At 42.0% G+C, this 22,627-nt stretch overlaps 1 protein-coding gene across 4 annotated transcripts in view; it reads right to left on the reverse strand.

The window, feature by feature from the left end:
- The window catches only part of LOC110531873 (cGMP-specific 3',5'-cyclic phosphodiesterase), a 97,772-nt gene that overhangs the window by 26,921 nt on the left and 48,224 nt on the right, over nucleotides 1–22,627 (reverse strand). For all 4 annotated transcript variants that reach the window (XM_090184046.1, XM_090184048.1, XM_090184045.1 and 1 more), the window contains exon 8: nucleotides 2,701–2,768. In XM_090184046.1, coding sequence (XP_090040172.1) covers nucleotides 2,701–2,768 — 68 coding nt within the window. The remainder of the gene's footprint in view (nucleotides 1–2,700; nucleotides 2,769–22,627) is intronic.

Here is a 22,627-nt window from a genome sequence, read left to right on the forward strand (position 1 = left end):
TGGCTAATTATCAGTGTTATCACATGCTGGCCTCAAAGCAACTCTTATATTAGGAACATCGAACCTAAAAAGGAAACTGTGAAACTTAAGTTCAATATAAAGGTACAATTAGTCTTTCAATCAAACAAATAACCCAGGAATTTTGTGGGTCAATGAATCAAAGAATCAATCAAACAAAAACTACTAGAGATAATTATACAAAATCAGCTTCAATGAGTAATAGGATTGCATTGATTCAGAACAGGACTGAATTACCCTCTCCGTGACATTCCTCTTCTCCACGCTGTGCAGTTTCGGCCTCCTTCGCCCAGGGCTAATGTCAAGTGTGTGTGTGTGTGTGTGTGTGCGTGCGTGTTCCTAAAAAGCCTCCCACCGACAGTTGACCACTGAGTCAAAGCTAACATCCTGCTGTTAGCTGTATCCCATTTGGCATTGTCCCCGCGTGGTGGAGCGCTACAAATGACTGCCTCTTCAGACAGGAGTGGTCCTACAGTACACACAGAACATCCTATTCGGCCCATTAGAAGATGTAAACAGAATAGAAAGCGTTTGGGTCAGCTGAGCCAGAATGTAAAAGAATGAGACACACTTTTGTAAAAGGCAACCGTGTCTGTTTCATCTCACTTCTGTCCCCCTGGAAGTCTCTCTGTGTCTTGCCTGGGAGCATACTCTCTCTTGCTGTCTTTCTCCATTTCTGTCTCTCTCTCTAGGACAAGTGCACACACTTTCAGAAAGGCAGACAGACAGAAATACACACACACACACAACATACACACACACCGACACCACCCCTCCCATCCTAATACCCACGCTCCCGTCCACATACAATCCTATTGTAAATGGCTGTGAGATGAGAGTTAGTGAGATGGAGATAGAGATTGAAGTGAACAGTAGGTGCTCCGCTGCCTGGCTGGAAGGCTCCGAGACGTACGAGAACAAATCACAAATCTCCCCCAGGATCAGGCTAAAGGGATTTACCTCCACTACATTTCAATGTAAGGCTCAATCATTTTTCCCCTGGCAGAGGACGAGCAGCTAACCCCCCCGTTAGAGAGATCTGATAATCTTACCCCCTCCCCCCATTCCAGATTTTTTTGTTGGTAGTTGGTGATGTATGAGCACACAAAAGCTTGTGTGGTATGAACCCATTTGGAGCACGAACCCATGACCTTTAGGTGATTGTGATCTATAGGTCACAGCACAGCTCCCTATGCCAATCAGACAGATATTTTTTTTGCCAATTTCTGTTCCATATAGACTGCAACCATATCATCTAAAGATATAACATTGCTATAACATACTATTGCCATTTTATTCTTTCAAACAAGAGCGGTTTAGATTAATAGAAGACAAATCATCATTCACCTTAGCTGAGGTGAATTCAATTGAGTTCCAAGTTATTAGCCCCAGACCTAGCACGTAGAAAGAAGACATGAGGTTGAAGGGTTGTTCACTGATTGTTATAATAAACAACACTTGACTTGCCATCTCCCGCATAGACCCCCCACTGAATTCCCTCTATTGGACTCTGTAGCGTTGCTTATTGAGACATGAACCTTAGCTACCCACATGTGCAACCAATACAGCCTGTCAGGCAGCATGACTAGCGCATAGATCTCGGCTGAGCCCTTGGCTTCCGACATCAAAACAGCCGTGTCTGTGCGTGACGTACGCTCGTAGGCCCATCTCTGAAAGCCTTCCAAAGGGGAAGAAAAATCTCCCTTCATCGTAATAGGTTGCTCCTAAACAGATTGTGACGGAGGAGCTGTCCAATGAGTCTTAAAGGGGGTTCTTAGAAAAGTTTTCAGCGTTCTTAGATCAGACCAGAAGTACTCCTCTAACAGGGAAAGGGCAGTAGCTCATGATCCGATGTCAAGGCTCTTGCCAAAGGGATGATGTGGGATTTTTCTTGAAAACATAAGAGACCTCAGAGGACCTTGAGTCAGATCTGTTAAAGTCAGACAGGTCTCGACTAAACATCATAGCTAGGGGCAGGAGCTTTTCCTGACCATATGACCTTTAACCTGACATGGGAAAAACTCCTGGCCCCACCCCCCACCCACATCTCACTACCCACACTCCCACCCATGTACAACCCTATTGAAAATGGATGTGAGTTAGTGAGACAGAGATAGATAGAGATTGAAGTGAACAGTAGGCGTTTTGCTGCCTGGCTGGAAGACTCCGAGACGTACAAGAACAAATCACAAATCTTCCCGAAGGATCAGGCTAAAGGGATTTACCTTCCCTCCACATTTCAATGTAAGGCTCATTCATTTTCCCCTGGCAGAGGGCGAGCAGCTAACAGCTCTCACTCCACCTCTCATCTCGTCCTCCCTCTCATTCTACCTCTCCGTCTCTCTTTCCTCCCCCCATTAGAGAGAGCTGATAAGCTCACCCCCATTCCAGATCTTTGGGATTCTCTCTTTACCTGACCCCCCCCTCTCTCAAAGGCCTACAAAGACAATCACTCAATACTTACTGTACAAATACACACTCAACTCGGTAGAGGTTACGATTGAGAATGAGTATTTCTCTCATTCAAAGCACTTTATGGCGCAACTCACGGCCCTCTGTCATCAGAGTAATTTCACCCACCAGTGCGACACACGGCAGCCATATTTCTCATATTAGGCAGTATTGGGAGGAACAACCCGTTTCAAATTAGTCAGGTTTAACAGTTAGAGGTTATCGCCTTACCTTTTGGGGACGTCTATGGCCTCTCCCAGCTCCTCGTATTCCATGTGAAACACGCTGGAGAAGGAGTTCTGGAACACAGAACCACCACAGCGGTTATTTACCTTACAGCGGCCATTACTGACAGAGGGAGAGGAGGGAGCGAGAGAGACATGCCAGCCCAGCAGGCTTACAGCTAATGCTATTAGTCTCCAGTGACAGTACACACAAATTCAGCATAGCATAGACCTCAGAGAGAGAGAGAAAGAGAATGTGTGTATATGTGTGTGTGCAGCGTGCACGCGTGTGTCAAGTAAAATGCAAGTAAAAATGTAGACTTCAGAGAGAGAGTGTATGTGTGTGTGTGTGTATATCATGACATCTGTGTGAGAGTTTTCATTCAGGACATATCAGGTTCCCCGCTCCTATCCAAACGATAATAATTGAGGCACTGCCATCCCTACAATCCTCTTTCTGCCCGCTCCCAAAGAAGAGAGGGAAGTTGATATATTACACATCAGGCCTTGCCAGAAGCCGAGTTTATTTCAGCATTCCAGGACTCACGGTTACTCCCTTATAGGGACTTGTTTTCAACCTGCACTCCCCTAGCAAAGGATCCATTTTCCATGTTTAATAGTCGGGAGGGTAAGACAGGATGTTTGGATTCTGAGTAAGTCATTCACATGACATTGATGGGGAGAAGTCGTGTTCGTTCGAGGGGGGGGGGGGGGGGGTGTCATTAGTTTAAATTTTTATCCTGTCAGGGAATGTTTCCACCAAGTCCTATAGGTTTAACTCTTGGCTTTTGTCTTAGACGTAGGGGTATATGCATCCATCTACACTACTGTTCTAAAGTTTGGGGTCACTTAGAAATGCCCTTGTTTTTAAAAGAAACACATTTTTTTGTCCATTAAAATAACATAACATCAGAAATACAGTGTGGACATTGTTGATGTTGAAATGACTATTGTAGCTGGAAACGGCCGATTTTTTATGGAATATCTACATAGGCTTACAGAGGCCCATTATCAGCAACCATTACTCCTGTGTTCCAATGGCACGTTGTGTTAGCTAATCCATATTTATCATTTTTAAAAGGCTAATTGATCATTAGAAAACCCTTTTCCAATTATGTTAGCACAGCTGAAAACTTGTTCTGATTAAAGAAGCAATAAAACTGGCCTTCTTTAGATGAGTTGAGCATCTGGAGCATCAGCATTTATGGGTTTGATTACAGGCTCAAAATGGCCAGAAACAAAGACCTTTCTTCTGAAACTCATCAGTCTATTCTTGTTCTGAGAAATTAAGGTTATTCCATGCGAGAAATTGCAAAGAAACTGAAGATCTGGTACAACGCTGTGTACTACTCCCTTCACAGAACAGTGCCAACTGGCTCTAACCAGAATAGAAAGAGAAGTGGGAGGCCCCGGTGCACAACTGAGCAAGCGGACAAGTACAAAAGAGTGTCTAGTTTGAGAAACACATGCCTAAAAGTCCTCAACTGACAGCTTCATTAAATAGTACCCGCAAAACACCAGTCTCAACATCAACAGTGAAGAGGCGACCCCAGGATGCTGGCCTTCTAGGCAGAGTTCCTCTGTCCAGTGTTCTTTTGTCCATCTTAATCTTTTATTTTTATTGGCCAGTCTGAGATATATATTTTTTTCTTTGTAACTCTGCCTAGAAGGCCAGCATCCCGGAGTTGCCTCTTCACTGTTGACGTTGAGACTGGTGTTTCAAAGTCAGTCAACGTAATTTGATGTTATTTTAATACACAAAAAATTGCTTTTCTTTTAAAAAAAAAGGACATTTCTAAGTGACCCCAAACTTTTGAATGGTTGTGTATGTCAGCAGAGTGTTCGGGTCGATGTTTATAGCAACAACACAGGGGACGTTTAACGAGACATGTCATGCACACAGATGCACATTACATGTTAATGTTTTTAAATGTATGTCAATTGTAAAGTACTTTGTCTGTAAGGTATATTTCATCATATTGCCCCAGTAAAACTAGCTGTCGCCATTGGCGTTGGCTAATGGGGATCCTAATATACTGAACAAAAATATAAACGCAACAAGCCAACAATTTCAAAGATTTTACTGAGTTACAGTTTACAGAAGGAAATCAGTCAACTTAAATAAATTCATTAGGCCCTAATATATGGATTTCACATGACTGGGCAGTGGCGCAGCCATGGGTGGGCCTGGGAGGAGCCAATTCTGTCAAATGACGTTGGAGGCAGCTTATGGTTGAGAAATGAACATTCAATTCTCTGGCAACAGCTCAGTTGGACATTCCTACAGTCAGCATGCCAATTGCACGCTCCCTCAAAACTTGAGACATCTGTGGCATTGTGTTGTGTGACACAACTGCACATTTTAGAGTGGCCTTTTATTGTCCCCAGCACAAGGTGCGCCTGTGTAATGATCATGCTGTTTAATCAGCTTCTTGATATGCCACACCTGTCAGGTGGATGGACTATCTTGACAAAGGATAAAATGCTCACTAACAGAGATATAAACAATTTTGTGCACAAAGTTTGAGAGAAATAAGCTTTTTGTGTGTATGTAAAATGAACTGGGATCTTTTATTTCAGCTCATGCAACATGAGACATAGGACCAGCGTTTATATTTTTTTTCAGTATAAATATGTTTGGCATAATAACTAATCCAGGTTGTTTATAAAGGTCCATGTCAGGCAGACGAAACCCAGTCGCCTTATCTGAGCTGATCACTGACGTGATCTTCCTGTCTGGGTTGGTGCCCCCCCCCAGGTTGTGCTGTGGTGGAGATCTTTGTGGGCTATACTTGGCCTTGTCTCAGGATGGTAAGTTGGTGGTTGAAGATATCCCTCTAGTGGTGTGGGGGCTGTGCTTTGGCAAAGTGGGTGGGGTTATATCCTGCCTGTTTGGCCCTGTCCGGGGGTATCATCGGATGGGGCCACAGTGTCTCCTGACCCCTTTACAGCACAAGGTGCTGACTTGTTGCACCCTCGACAACTACTGTGATTATTATTATTTGACCATGCTGGTCATTTATGAACATTTGAACATCTTGGCCATGTTCTGTTATAATCTCCAATCTCTAGGTTTCTTCCTAGGTTTTGGCCTTTCTAGGGAGTTTTTCCTAGCCACCATGCTTCTACACCTGCATTGCTTGCTGTTTGGGGTTTTAGGCTGGGTTTCTGTACAGCACTTTGAGATATCAGCTGATGTAAGAAGGGCTATATAAAAATATTTGATTTGATTTGATCTGGCCTGGTTGGTTGTCACGTTCGTTATATAAATGAGTGGACCAAGGCACAGCGTGAGTAGAGTTCCACATTTTAAGTGAAACTTCAAAACAACAAAGAATAAACGAACGTGCAGTATGTAGCGCACATAGGCACGAAACAAAACAATATCCCACAACGCAGGGGAGAAAAGATTAGAGGCAACAATCATCAGCTGCCTCCAATTGGGAACCATACTCACACCATCATAGAAAATAAAACCTAGAAAACCCTCTAGTCACGCCCTGACCTAAAACACCATAGAGAACCCCGAGGGCTCTCTATGGTCAGGGCGTGACATTGGTTATACATACCACATCTGATACAGCTCTCGGTTGGATTCAAGTCAGTGTGCAACCCAAATGAACACTGAGATGTATCTTTTTTTTAAGAGGAGATTTTTAAAGGCAGGAGAGCATGCTGACCTCCCGTTGGGTGAAGCACGTCGGACCATATCAGATATCACATAAAACCACCCCAGCGTCGCCACTTCTAGGGGCTCAGTGGATGATGTTTAAAACTTCCCTCGACAAGTCACAGAACTTAGTTAATGAGGTATCGGAGCTCTGACTTGGCAAACGATTCGGATGCTTGTTTAAGGCTAGCTTTGTCATTTGCTGGAGTTTACACAGAGGGACATTGTATGTCTTTGTTGAGTTTGTGCAAACCTTTACATTGACATAAGCATATGGGCTTAAGCATAAAAGCTTCCAAACTCATATTTCTAGAAAATGTATAGCTCTTCTAAGAAGCAATGTCTCTACGGTGAGAAAATCCAGATTTTATTTATGGAAATTCTTGGTAAATTCATCCCTTTGTTGTTAGTATAAATGAGTGTTAGTATAAATGAGTGTTAAAGTGTTACTTTAACCCTTCACACTAATGGGAAATGGCCTATATGGATATATTTATTTCTTACAGAAGAAATATGAAAAACATATGCATAAGTATGGTAGCAATTGAAAGAGAACATTTTGGAGATTATGGGAACATTTTTAGACCAAATTTGAGGACATAATAGTTCACCTGACACAAGACTGAATTTTAACATTACAATAAACGGTTCATTGTAGGTGCATTTTACATTTACTGTACTTTTCGCCTCATTTGTTAATAACGAAATCTGAAACAATACTCTGGATACATTCGGTAACCTGAACATGTTTGTGTTTACGCAATCCAAAAATGGGCCTTTTATAACTCGAAATCTGAGTCAGGTGGGCATCATTTGAAAGCTTGTTCTATTGCCAACATGATCTTAAGAGTGTTCGGCTGTCACAGGGCAATTCAGAGAAACAGATCGGAATTTTGATGCAAATAGAAAGGAGTTTATGTTTCACCTGTCTTTGTGTAGGTCTCCACCCCCCTCCAGGTGTCGCCCATCTTCCCATTATCCCTTGTGTATTTATACCTGTGGTCTCTGTTTGTCTTTTGCCAGTTCGTCTTGTCTTTTTAGGTCTTTCCAGCGTTTTTTCCCGCCTTCCTGTTTCTCTAGTTCTGTTTCCAAATTTTTCCCGGGTTTTGACCATTCTGCCTAAATGGACCCCAAGCCAGCCTGCCGTCCTGTACTTGCCTGACTTTGACCTGATTATGAACCTCTGCCTGCCCTGACCCCGAGCCTGCCATCCTGTACCTGCCTGACTTTGACCTCATCACGAATCTCTGCCTCCCCTCAACCTGCCCTTTGCCTGCCCTGTTTTGAATAAATCTTCTGAGAACTGTACTATCCGCCTCCTGTGTCTGCATTGGAGTCATATTCTGAGTCGTGATAGTACGAACTGGCCATGACTGACCCAGCAGACTTGGACCAGCTCCGCAATGCCGTCTCCTCCCAGGGAGCCACCATTGGAAGACATGTTACTTCAAGGTGACCTTGAAGACAGTTACTTCAAGGTCTTATGGAATGATTCCAGAAATGCCTTCAACACATTGCTGGAACAATTCTGCAGATTGTCTGTGAGGCAGCCCGACACTACAGTAACCCTTCAGACTGTCAATTACCCCACTATCATCGATGTGTCTCGCCAATCTACACCGGCTTCCCAAGAACCACGTTTACCTCCTCTGGAGCGTTACGCCGTTTCTCTCCCAGTGTTCTCTCATTTTTGAGCTGCAGCCCTCTTAAATTCCCTGGGATTGCTCGAGGATAGCGTACGTGATAACGCTGATGTCCGGGAGGGCTCTTGCCTGGGCTATGGCGGTGTGGGAGCAACAATCCACCGTTTGCCTCAGATTGGAGGAGTTCGTGGCGGAGGTACAGAAAGTGTTAGATTTTCCGTTGTCTGCGAGCAAGGCGCCTCGTAGTGTGGCAGACTACGCGGTGGGTTTTCGCACGTTGGCGGGTGAGAGTGCCTGGAACCCAGAAGTCCTGTTTGATGCGTTCCTTCACCGGTTGTTGGATGTGATTAAAGATGAGCTCAAAGCCCTGGAGCTGCCCCTGGACCACGACTCCCTCATAGCATTGACCATCCAGATCGATGGACGGCTACGGAAACGTAGGAGGGAGAGGGAGTCTGTTCCCTGTCGCCGACGGTCGTCCTCGATTTACACCTCGCCTCAGAGGAAACCCGTAAATCCCCAAACTCACATTTCCGAGTGGATCCGATGCCGGCCGAAGTCTCTCAGAGTTCACCGAGTGCTGTCGAATCGTCTCCTCCGGAGCCCATGCAACTGGGCAGGGCTAGATTGTCTCCTGCTGAGAGCTTACGCAGACGTAACACCTAGAGCTGTCTGTATTGTGGAGCTACGGGAAATGCAGTTCCTGCCAATCGTATCTCCTCATGCACCCGTGGTTTTGGGGTTTTCCTGGCTCCAGAGGCACAATCCCCCAATTGACTGGGCTACTGGTTCTATCCTGGGTTGGAGCCCATTTTGCCATGGGCGTTACCTGAAGTTATCACGAACCTCTGTCTGCCCTCGACCTGCCCTTTGCCTGCCCCGTGTTTCTAATAAATCTTCTGAGACTCGTACTATCCGCCTCGCGTGTCTGCATCTGGGTCATATCCTGAGTCGTGAAATTTTCTTCACAATACACAAACATCATTCTGTTCAGAACAACCTAGGGTATGACACCATGCTATCTTGTAACTTGTACATCAAAGATAGTGATCATAAACGTTGACCCTGTATATGACATGAGTTTTAGGATATGGAAATGTGAAGTGCACATTTGGACTCCACAGGTAGAGGGAGTTTGACTTGCTTGTATGACATCAAAGCTGTCAACGTCTCATCCTTCGAAATACGTAGAGCCCAATTAGAAAGAGGGGTGGGGGCAACTTCGTGTCGCGTGCGGTGCTCAAGTTCAGAACAGCTGTCAGTCAAAACCCATACATAGCTGTGAAGTGGAGACCCTGAGTTCTGATGTCATATGTAGCATGTTACTGTGCAGCCACTGCCTTCCAATTTGAGAGAGAGAAAGACAGAGAGAGAGAGAGAGAGAGAGAGAGAGAGATGCAATAGAGAGAGAGAGAGAGAGAGAGAGAGACAGAGAGAGAGAGGCAATAGAGAGAGAGAGGGAGAGAGAGAGAGAGATGCAATAGAGAGAGAGAGAGAGAAAGAGGCAATAGAGAGAGAGAGAGAGAGAGAGAGACAGAGAGAGAGAGAGAGAAAAGAAAAACAAGCTGGCTCCCTATTTGGGCCAGTTGCTGCAGTACTAATGAAGCTACAGTGACAAAACAACCTTTATGGCCCAAGCTCTAATCTTTGACCAACAAAAAGCTTATCTACTGTACCATCCTCCCTGAAGGCTTGGGTCAGTGTCCTTTCTGGGCTTGTTTAGATAAGACAACCCTCACAACCCTCATATATCCAAATAACAACTAAAGGATGATACTTGTTGTATATGCTATTAATACTGACTGTTTATGGACATAAGCATTATAGCCAAAATATAGTACATGGACTTAGGAAGTGTGTCTGTTTTTGATCACAGACTCATATCTTTGTCAGTTATCAATAACAATGACAGCTGCCTGTGAAATGTTACTCTAACTGTAATTAAGAGTAGGTCTGCTTCTAACGACTGTGGAAGATTAATGGCTCAGATGATTTCTGCTCGTTTGCTGGGTAAATATTATGGAGTTAGCGTCTTGGCCACAGCGTGCTGTGCAGTTGCAGTTGTTTGTCTTACTTGCACCCAAACACATGTCTACAGGACAAACATGTGTATGCACACACACACACACACACACACACACACTCTTATTTCAGTGGCATTGAACACGTCCCCTTTCTCCCCTTTTGATTGTGAAGTTGACTCATTTCGACAAAAAAAACATTACGCCTTGGACAGGAAAGCTTCAAGCCACCTCCAGTAAACTCAGTCCTTTCTCCCTCACAGAAAACATATAAACACATCATAAGAGGAGAGAATGGAGATCTCTGGGCTAGCGTTCTCCTCTCCGCCTTGCTCACTGCAATTAATCACACTCCTCGTCGTAGCTGAAAGTCCATATTCCAATTTAGTGAGTGTGGGGGGGGGGGGGGGGGGGGGGGGGGGGGGGTTGAAGTGGAGGGAAAGGGAGTGTGTGTGAGAAAGGTGAAATGGGAGTGTGGGTGTGTTTGTGCACGTGTTTGTGCAAGCATGGGTGAGTGCGAATGTTGGCTTGTGTGATATTGGTGTGCATGCGTTTTTGTGCTTGTGTGCTTCTCAAAAAGCATTGTGATTGGCTGATTGGCAGGGATAAATAAGGGGGTGATTCAGTGAGTGAGGCTGTGCCTCTACCTGTGGATCTGTTCTAAAAGACAGAAGGGTCAATATAAGTCCAGGTAGATGCTCTCCTTTCTCCCACCCAGCAACAGACACCCAACACTGGGCTTCTTCAGAGCAACGAGGTGCTGGTGGATGGATGTCCTTTTCACCACCCTGTGTGTGTGTGTGTGTGTGTGTGTGTGTGTGTGTGTGTGTGTGTGTGTGTGTGTGTGTGTGTGTGTGTACGTTCATTCTTGTGTTTGTGTAACAGGGTAGGGGGTAGGATAGAACAAGACAGGCAGGTAGTGGTACAGTAACTTTCCATAGCCAGCAGTCACATGATTCTATGTACTAGTTTCCATAGCCACCAGCAGTCACATTATTCTATGTACTAGTTTCCATAGCCACCAGCAGTCATATTAATATGTACTAGTTTCCATAGCCACCAGCAGTCACATTATTCTATGTACTAGTTTCCATAGCCACCAGCAGTCACATTATTCTATGTACTAGTTTCCATAGCCACCAGCAGTTATGTTAATATGTACTAGTTTCCATAGCCACCAGCAGTCACATGATTCTATGTACTAGTTTCCATAGCCACCAGCAGTCACATGATTCTATGTACTAGTTTCCATAGCCACCAGCAGTCATATTACTCTATGTACTAGTTTCCATAGCCACCAGGAGTCATATTACTCTATGTACTAGTTTCCATAGTCACCAGCAGTCATATTACTCTATGTACTAGTTTCCATAGTCACCAGCATTCATATTACTCTATGTACTAGTTTCCATAGCCATCAGCAGTCATATTACTCTATGTACTAGTTTCCATAGTCACCAGCAGTCATATTACTCTATGTACTAGTTTCCATAGCCATCAGCAGTCATATTACTCTATGTACTAGTTTCCATAGCCACCAGCAGTCATATTACTCTATGTACTAGTTTCCATAGTCACCAGCAGTCATATTACTCTATGTACTAGTTTCCATAGTCACCAGCATTCATATTACTCTATGTACTAGTTTCCATAGCCATCAGCAGTCATATTACTCTATGTACTAGTTTCCATAGCCACCAGCAGTCACATTATTCTATGTACTAGTTTCCATAGCCACCAGCAGTCATATTACTCTATGTGCTAGTTTCCATAGCCACCAGCAGTCATATTAATATGTACTAGTTTCCATAGCCACCAGCAGTCACATTATTCTATGTACTAGTTTCCATAGTCACCAGCAGTCATATTAATATGTACTAGTTTCCATAGCCACCAGCAGTCACATTATTCTATGTACTAGTTTCCATAGCCACCAGCAGTCATATTATTCTATGTGCTAGTTTCCATAGCCACCAGCAGTCACATTATTCTATGTACTAGTTTCCATAGCCACCAGCAGTCATATTATTCTATGTGCTAGTTTCCATAGCCACCAGCAGTCATATTAATATGTACTAGTTTCCATAGCCACCAGCAGTCACATTATTCTATGTACTAGTTTCCATAGTCACCAGCAGTCATATTAATATGTACTAGTTTCCATAGCCACCAGCAGTCACATTATTCTATGTACTAGTTTCCATAGCCACCAGCAGTCACATTATTCTATGTACTAGTTTCCATAGCCACCAGCAGTCACATTATTCTATGTACTAGTTTCCATAGCCACCAGCAGTTATGTTAATATGTACTAGTTTCCATAGCCACCAGCAGTCACATGATTCTATGTACTAGTTTCCATAGCCACCAGCAGTCACATGATTCTATGTACTAGTTTCCATAGCCACCAGCAGTCATATTACTCTATGTACTAGTTTCCATAGTCACCAGCAGTCATATTACTCTATGTACTAGTTTCCATAGCCACCAGGAGTCATATTACTCTATGTACTAGTTTCCATAGCCACCAGCAGTCACATTATTCTATGTACTAGTTTCCATAGCCACCAGCAGTCACATTATTCTATGTACTAGTTTCCATAGCCACCAGCAGTTATGTTAATATGTACTAGTTTCCATAGCCACCAGCAGTCACATGATTCTATGTACTAGTTTCCATAGCCACCAGGAGTCATATTACTCTATGTGCTAGTTTCCATAGCCACCAGGAGTCATAATACTCTATGTACTAGTTTCCATAGCCGCCAGCAGTCATATTACTCTATGTACTAGATTCCATAGCCACCAGGAGTCATATTACTCTATGTACTAGATTCCATAGCCACCAGGAGTCATAATACTCTATGTACTAGTTTCCATAGCCGCCAGCAGTCATATTACTCTATGTACTAGTTTACATAGTCACCAGCAGTCATATTACTCTATGTACTAGTTTCCATAGTCCCAAGCAGTCATATTACTCTATGTACTAGTTTCCATAGCCACCAGTAGTCATATTACTCTATGTACTAGTTTCCATAGCCACCAGGAGTCATATTACTCTATGTACTAGTTTCCATAGCCACCTGGAGTCATATTACTCTATGTACTAGTTTCCATAGTCACCAGCAGTCATATTACTCTATGTACTTGTTTCCATAGCCACCAGCAGTCATAATACTCTGTGTACTAGTTTCCATAGTCACCAGCAGTCATATTACTCTATGTACTAGTTTCCATAGTCACCAGCAGTCATATTACTCTATGTACTAGTTTCCATAGCCACCAATAGTCATACTATCTATGTAATTGTTTCCATAGCCACCAGCAGTCAAATTACTCTATGTACTAGTTTCCATAGCTACCAGCAGTCATGTTACTCTATGTACCAGTTTCCATAGCCACCAGGAGTCACATGATTCTATGTACTAGATTCCATAGCCACCAGGAGTCATATTACTCTATGTGCTAGTTTCCATAGCCACCAGGAGTCATAATACTCTATGTACTAGTTTCCATAGCCGCCAGCAGTCATATTACTCTATGTACTAGATTCCATAGCCACCAGGAGTCATATTACTCTATGTACTAGTTTCCATAGCCACCAGGAGTCATATTACTCTATGTGCTAGTTTCCATAGCCACCAGGAGTCATAATACTCTATGTACTAGTTTCCATAGCCGCCAGCAGTCATATTACTCTATGTACTAGTTTCCATAGTCACCAGCAGTCATATTACTCTATGTACTAGTTTCCATAGTCCCAAGCAGTCATATTACTCTATGTACTAGTTTCCATAGCCACCAGGAGTCATATTACTCTATGTACTAGTTTCCATAGCCACCAGGAGTCATATTACTCTATGTGCTAGTTTCCATAGCCACCAGGAGTCATAATACTCTATGTACTAGTTTCCATAGTCACCAGCAGTCATATTACTCTATGTACTTGTTTCCATAGCCACCAGCAGTCATAATACTCTGTGTACTAGTTTCCATAGTCACCAGCAGTCATATTACTCTATGTACTAGTTTCCATAGCCACCAACAGTCATACTATCTATGTAATTGTTTCCATAGCCACCAGCAGTCAAATTACTCTATGTACTAGTTTCCATAGCTACCAGCAGTCATGTTACTCTATGTACCAGTTTCCATAGCCACCAGGAGTCACATGATTCTATGTACTAGATTCCATAGCCACCAGGAGTCATATTACTCTATGTACTAGTTTCCATAGCCACCAGGAGTCATATTACTCTCTGTGCTAGTTTCCATAGCCACCAGGAGTCATAATACTCTATGTACTAGTTTCCATAGCCACCAGCAGTCATATTACTCTATGTACTAGTTTCCATAGTCACCAGCAGTCATATTACTCCATGTACTAGTTTCCATAGTCCCAAGCAGTCATATTACTCTATGTACTAGTTTCCATAGCCACCAGGAGTCATATTACTCTATGTACTAGTTTCCATAGCCACCAGGAGTCATATTACTCTATGTGCTAGTTTCCATAGCCACCAGGAGTCATAATACTCTATGTACTAGTTTCCATAGCCGCCAGCAGTCATATTACTCTATGTACTAGTTTCCATAGCCACCTGGAGTCATATTACTCTATGTACTAGTTTCCATAGTCACCAGCAGTCATATTACTCTATGTACTTGTTTCCATAGCCACCAGCAGTCATAATACTCTGTGTACTAGTTTCCATAGTCACCAGCAGTCATATTACTCTATGTACTAGTTTCCATAGTCACCAGCAGTCATATTACTCTATGTACTAGTTTCCATAGCCACCAACAGTCATACTATCTATGTAATTGTTTCCATAGCCACCAGCAGTCAAATTACTCTATGTACTAGTTTCCATAGCTACCAGCAGTCATGTTACTCTATGTACCAGTTTCCATAGCCACCAGGAGTCACATGATTCTATGTACTAGTTTCCATAGCTACCAGCAGTCATGTTACTATATGTACCAGTTTCCATAGCCACCAGGAGTCACATGATTCTATGTACTAGTTTCCATAGCCACCAGCAGTCATATTACTCTATGTACTAGTTTCCATAGCCACCAGCATTCATATTACTCTATGTGCTAGTTTCCATAGCCACCAGCAGTCATATTACTCTATGTACTAGTTTCCATAGCCATCAGCAGTCATATTACTCTATGTACTAGTTTCCATAGCCACCAGCATTCATATTACTCTATGTACTAGTTTCCATAGCCACCAGCAGTCATATTACTCTATGTACTAGTTTCCATAGTCACCAGCAGTCATATGACTCTATGTACTAGTTTCCATAGCCATCAGCAGTCATATTACTCTATGTACTAGTTTCCATAGCCATCAGCAGTCATATTACTCTATGTGCTAGTTTCCATAGTCACCAGCAGTCATATTACTCTATGTACTAGTTTCCATAGCCATCAGCAGTCATATTACTCTATGTACTAGTTTCCATAGCCATCAGCAGTCATATTACTCTATGTGCTAGTTTCCATAGTCACCAGCAGTCATATTACTCTATGTACTAGTTTCCATAGCCATCAGCAGTCATATTACTCTATGTACTAGTTTCCATAGCCATCAGCAGTCATATTATTCTATGTACTAGTTTCCATAGTCACCAGCAGTCATATTACTCTATGTACTAGTTTCCATAGTCACCAGCAGTCACATGATTCTATGTACTAGTTTCCATAGCCACCAGCAGTCACATTATTCTATGTACTAGTTTCCATAGCCACCAGCAGTTATGTTAATATGTACTAGTTTCCATAGCCACCAGCAGTCACATGATTCTATGTACTAGTTTCCATAGCCACCAGCAGTCACATGATTCTATGTACTAGTTTCCATAGCCACCAGCAGTCATATTACTCTATGTACTAGTTTCCATAGCCACCAGGAGTCATATTACTCTATGTACTAGTTTCCATAGTCACCAGCAGTCATATTACTCTATGTACTAGTTTCCATAGTCACCAGCATTCATATTACTCTATGTACTAGTTTCCATAGCCATCAGCAGTCATATTACTCTATGTACTAGTTTCCATAGTTACCAGCAGTCATATTACTCTATGTACTAGTTTCCATAGCCATCAGCAGTCATATTACTCTATGTACTAGTTTCCATAGCCACCAGCAGTCACATTATTCTATGTACTAGTTTCCATAGTCACCAGCAGTCATATTAATATGTACTAGTTTCCATAGCCACCAGCAGTCATATTACTCTATGTACTAGTTTCCATAGTCACCAGCAGTCATATTACTCTATGTACTAGTTTCCATAGTCACCAGCATTCATATTACTCTATGTACTAGTTTCCATAGCCATCAGCAGTCATATTACTCTATGTACTAGTTTCCATAGCCACCAGCAGTCACATGATTCTATGTACTAGTTTCCATAGCCACCAGCAGTCACATTATTCTATGTACTAGTTTCCATAGCCACCAGCAGTCATATTAATATGTACTAGTTTCCATAGCCACCAGCAGTCACATTATTCTATGTACTAGTTTCCATAGCCACCAGCAGTCACATTATTCTATGTACTAGTTTCCATAGCCACCAGCAGTTATGTTAATATGTACTAGTTTCCATAGCCACCAGCAGTCACATGATTCTATGTACTAGTTTCCATAGCCACCAGCAGTCACATGATTCTATGTACTAGTTTCCATAGCCACCAGCAGTCATATTACTCTATGTACTAGTTTCCATAGCCACCAGCAGTCATATTAATATGTACTAGTTTCCATAGCCACCAGCAGTCACATTATTCTATGTACTAGTTTCCATAGTCACCAGCAGTCATATTAATATGTACTAGTTTCCATAGCCACCAGCAGTCATATTACTCTATGTACTAGTTCCCATAGCCACCAGCAGTCATATTACTCTATGTACTAGTTTCCATAGTCACCAGCATTCATATTACTCTATGTACTAGTTTCCATAGCCATCAGCAGTCATATTACTCTATGTACTAGTTTCCATAGCCACCAGCAGTCACATTATTCTATGTACTAGTTTCCATAGCCACCAGCAGTCATATTAATATGTACTAGTTTCCATAGCCACCAGCAGTCACATTATTCTATGTACTAGTTTCCATAGCCACCAGCAGTCACATTATTCTATGTACTAGTTTCCATAGCCACCAGCAGTCATATTAATATGTACTAGTTTCCATAGCCACCAGCAGTCACATTACTCTATGTACTAGTTTCCATAGTCACCAGCAGTCATATTACTCTATGTACTAGTTTCCATAGTCACCAGCAGTCATATTACTCTATGTACTAGTTTCCATAGCCACCAGGAGTCATATTACTCTATGTACTAGTTTCCATAGCCACCAGGAGTCATATTACTCTATGTACTAGTTTCCATAGCCACCAGGAGTCATATTACTCTATGTGCTAGTTTCCATAGCCACCAGGAGTCATAATACTCTATGTACTAGTTTCCATAGCCGCCAGCAGTCATATTACTCTATGTACTAGATTCCATAGCCACCAGGAGTCATATTACTCTATGTACTAGTTTCCATAGCCACCAGGAGTCATATTACTCTATGTGCTAGTTTCCATAGCCACCAGGAGTCATAATACTCTATGTACTAGTTTCCATAGCCGCCAGCAGTCATATTACTCTATGTACTAGTTTCCATAGTCACCAGCAGTCATATTACTCTATGTACTAGTTTCCATAATCCCAAGCAGTCATATTACTCTATGTACTAGTTTCCATAGCCACCAGTAGTCATATTACTCTATGTACTAGTTTCCATAGCCACCAGGAGTCATATTACTCTATGTACTAGTTTCCATAGCCACCTGGAGTCATATTACTCTATGTACTAGTTTCCATAGTCACCAGCAGTCATATTACTCTATGTACTTGTTTCCATAGCCACCAGCAGTCATAATACTCTGTGTACTAGTTTCCATAGTCACCAGCAGTCATATTACTCTATGTACTAGTTTCCATAGTCACCAGCAGTCATATTACTCTATGTACTAGTTTCCATAGCCACCAATAGTCATACTATCTATGTAATTGTTTCCATAGCCACCAGCAGTCAAATTACTCTATGTACTAGTTTCCATAGCTACCAGCAGTCATGTTACTCTATGTACCAGTTTCCATAGCCACCAGGAGTCACATGATTCTATGTACTAGATTCCATAGCCACCAGGAGTCATATTACTCTATGTGCTAGTTTCCATAGCCACCAGGAGTCATAATACTCTATGTACTAGTTTCCATAGCCGCCAGCAGTCATATTACTCTATGTACTAGTTTCCATAGTCACCAGCAGTCATATTACTCTATGTACTAGTTTCCATAGTCCCAAACAGTCATATTACTCTATGTACTAGTTTCCATAGCCACCAGGAGTCATATTACTCTATGTACTAGTTTCCATAGCCACCAGGAGTCATATTACTCTATGTGCTAGTTTCCATAGCCACCAGGAGTCATAATACTCTATGTACTAGTTTCCATAGTCACCAGCAGTCATATTACTCTATGTACTTGTTTCCATAGCCACCAGCAGTCATAATACTCTGTGTACTAGTTTCCATAGTCACCAGCAGTCATATTACTCTATGTACTAGTTTCCATAGTCACCAGCAGTCATATTACTCTATGTACTAGTTTCCATAGCCACCAACAGTCATACTATCTATGTAATTGTTTCCATAGCCACCAGCAGTCAAATTACTCTATGTACTAGTTTCCATAGCTACCAGCAGTCATGTTACTCTATGTACCAGTTTCCATAGCCACCAGGAGTCACATGATTCTATGTACTAGATTCCATAGCCACCAGGAGTCATATTACTCTATGTACTAGTTTCCATAGCCACCAGGAGTCATATTACTCTCTGTGCTAGTTTCCATAGCCACCAGGAGTCATAATACTCTATGTACTAGTTTCCATAGCCACCAGCAGTCATATTACTCTATGTACTAGTTTCCATAGTCACCAGCAGTCATATTACTCTATGTACTAGTTTCCATAGTCCCAAGCAGTCATATTACTCTATGTACTAGTTTCCATAGCCACCAGGAGTCATATTACTCTATGTACTAGTTTCCATAGCCACCAGGAGTCATATTACTCTATGTGCTAGTTTCCATAGCCACCAGGAGTCATAATACTCTATGTACTAGTTTCCATAGCCGCCAGCAGTCATATTACTCTATGTACTAGTTTCCATAGCCACCTGGAGTCATATTACTCTATGTACTAGTTTCCATAGTCACCAGCAGTCATATTACTCTATGTACTTGTTTCCATAGCCACCAGCAGTCATAATACTCTGTGTACTAGTTTCCATAGTCACCAGCAGTCATATTACTCTATGTACTAGTTTCCATAGTCACCAGCAGTCATATTACTCTATGTACTAGTTTCCATAGCCACCAACAGTCATACTATCTATGTAATTGTTTCCATAGCCACCAGCAGTCAAATTACTCTATGTACTAGTTTCCAGAGCTACCAGCAGTCATGTTACTCTATGTACCAGTTTCCATAGCCACCAGGAGTCACATGATTCTATGTACTAGTTTCCATAGCTACCAGCAGTCGTGTTACTATATGTACCAGTTTCCATAGCCACCAGGAGTCACATGATTCTATGTACTAGTTTCCATAGCCACCAGCAGTCATATTACTCTATGTACTAGTTTCCATAGCCATCAGCAGTCATATTACTCTATGTACTAGTTTCCATAGCCACCAGCATTCATATTACTCTATGTACTAGTTTCCATAGCCACCAGCAGTCATATTACTCTATGTACTAGTTTCCATAGTCACCAGCAGTCATATGACTCTATGTACTAGTTTCCATAGCCATCAGCAGTCATATTACTCTATGTACTAGTTTCCATAGCCATCAGCAGTCATATTACTCTATGTGCTAGTTTCCATAGTCACCAGCAGTCATATTACTCTATGTACTAGTTTCCATAGCCATCAGCAGTCATATTACTCTATGTACTAGTTTCCATAGCCATCAGCAGTCATATTACTCTATGTGCTAGTTTCCATAGTCACCAGCAGTCATATTACTCTATGTACTAGTTTCCATAGCCATCAGCAGTCATATTACTCTATGTACTAGTTTCCATAGCCATCAGCAGTCATATTATTCTATGTACTAGTTTCCATAGTCACCAGCAGTCATATTACTCTATGTACTAGTTTCCATAGTCACCAGCAGTCACATGATTCTATGTACTAGTTTCCATAGCCACCAGCAGTCACATTATTCTATGTACTAGTTTCCATAGCCACCAGCAGTTATGTTAATATGTACTAGTTTCCATAGCCACCAGCAGTCACATGATTCTATGTACTAGTTTCCATAGCCACCAGCAGTCACATGATTCTATGTACTAGTTTCCATAGCCACCAGCAGTCATATTACTCTATGTACTAGTTTCCATAGCCACCAGGAGTCATATTACTCTATGTACTAGTTTCCATAGTCACCAGCAGTCATATTACTCTATGTACTAGTTTCCATAGTCACCAGCATTCATATTACTCTATGTACTAGTTTCCATAGCCATCAGCAGTCATATTACTCTATGTACTAGTTTCCATAGTTACCAGCAGTCATATTACTCTATGTACTAGTTTCCATAGCCATCAGCAGTCATATTACTCTATGTACTAGTTTCCATAGCCACCAGCAGTCACATTATTCTATGTACTAGTTTCCATAGTCACCAGCAGTCATATTAATATGTACTAGTTTCCATAGCCACCAGCAGTCATATTACTCTATGTACTAGTTTCCATAGTCACCAGCAGTCATATTACTCTATGTACTAGTTTCCATAGTCACCAGCATTCATATTACTCTATGTACTAGTTTCCATAGCCATCAGCAGTCATATTACTCTATGTACTAGTTTCCATAGCCACCAGCAGTCACATGATTCTATGTACTAGTTTCCATAGCCACCAGCAGTCACATTATTCTATGTACTAGTTTCCATAGCCACCAGCAGTCATATTAATATGTACTAGTTTCCATAGCCACCAGCAGTCACATTATTCTATGTACTAGTTTCCATAGCCACCAGCAGTCACATTATTCTATGTACTAGTTTCCATAGCCACCAGCAGTTATGTTAATATGTACTAGTTTCCATAGCCACCAGCAGTCACATGATTCTATGTACTAGTTTCCATAGCCACCAGCAGTCACATGATTCTATGTACTAGTTTCCATAGCCACCAGCAGTCATATTACTCTATGTACTAGTTTTCATAGCCACCAGCAGTCATATTAATATGTACTAGTTTCCATAGCCACCAGCAGTCACATTATTCTATGTACTAGTTTCCATAGTCACCAGCAGTCATATTAATATGTACTAGTTTCCATAGCCACCAGCAGTCATATTACTCTATGTACTAGTTCCCATAGCCACCAGCAGTCATATTACTCTATGTACTAGTTTCCATAGTCACCAGCATTCATATTACTCTATGTACTAGTTTCCATAGCCATCAGCAGTCATATTACTCTATGTACTAGTTTCCATAGCCACCAGCAGTCACATTATTCTATGTACTAGTTTCCATAGCCACCAGCAGTCATATTAATATGTACTAGTTTCCATAGCCACCAGCAGTCACATTATTCTATGTACTAGTTTCCATAGCCACCAGCAGTCACATTATTCTATGTACTAGTTTCCATAGCCACCAGCAGTTATGTTAATATGTACTAGTTTCCATAGCCACCAGCAGTCACATGATTCTATGTACTAGTTTCCATAGCCACCAGCAGTCATATTACTCTATGTACTAGTTTCCATAGTCACCAGCAGTCATATTACTCTATGTACTAGTTTCCATAGCCACCAGGAGTCATATTACTCTATGTACTAGTTTCCATAGCCACCAGGAGTCATATTACTCTATGTACTAGTTTCCATAGCCACCAGGAGTCATATTACTCTATGTGCTAGTTTCCATAGCCACCAGGAGTCATAATACTCTATGTACTAGTTTCCATAGTCACCAGCAGTCATATTACTCTATGTACTAGTTTCCATAGCCACCAACAGTCATACTATCTATGTAATTGTTTCCATAGCCACCAGCAGTCAAATTACTCTATGTACTAGTTTCCATAGCTACCAGCAGTCATGTTACTCTATGTACCAGTTTCCATAGCCACCAGGAGTCACATGATTCTATGTACTAGTTTCCATAGCTACCAGCAGTCATGTTACTCTATGTACCAGTTTCCATAGCCACCAGGAGTCACATGATTCTATGTACTAGTTTCCATAGCCACCAGCAGTCATATTACTCTATGTACTAGTTTCCATAGCCACCAGCATTCATATTACTCTATGTGCTAGTTTCCATAGCCACCAGCAGTCATATTACTCTATGTACTAGTTTCCATAGCCATCAGCAGTCATATTACTCTATGTACTAGTTTCCATAGCCACCAGCATTCATATTACTCTATGTACTAGTTTCCATAGCCACCAGCAGTCATATTACTCTATGTACTAGTTTCCA

This window comes from Oncorhynchus mykiss, chromosome 9 (genome assembly GCF_057628025.1).
Source record: "Oncorhynchus mykiss isolate SJ-2025 chromosome 9, ASM5762802v1, whole genome shotgun sequence".
Taxonomy (NCBI): Eukaryota; Metazoa; Chordata; class Actinopteri; order Salmoniformes; family Salmonidae; genus Oncorhynchus; species Oncorhynchus mykiss.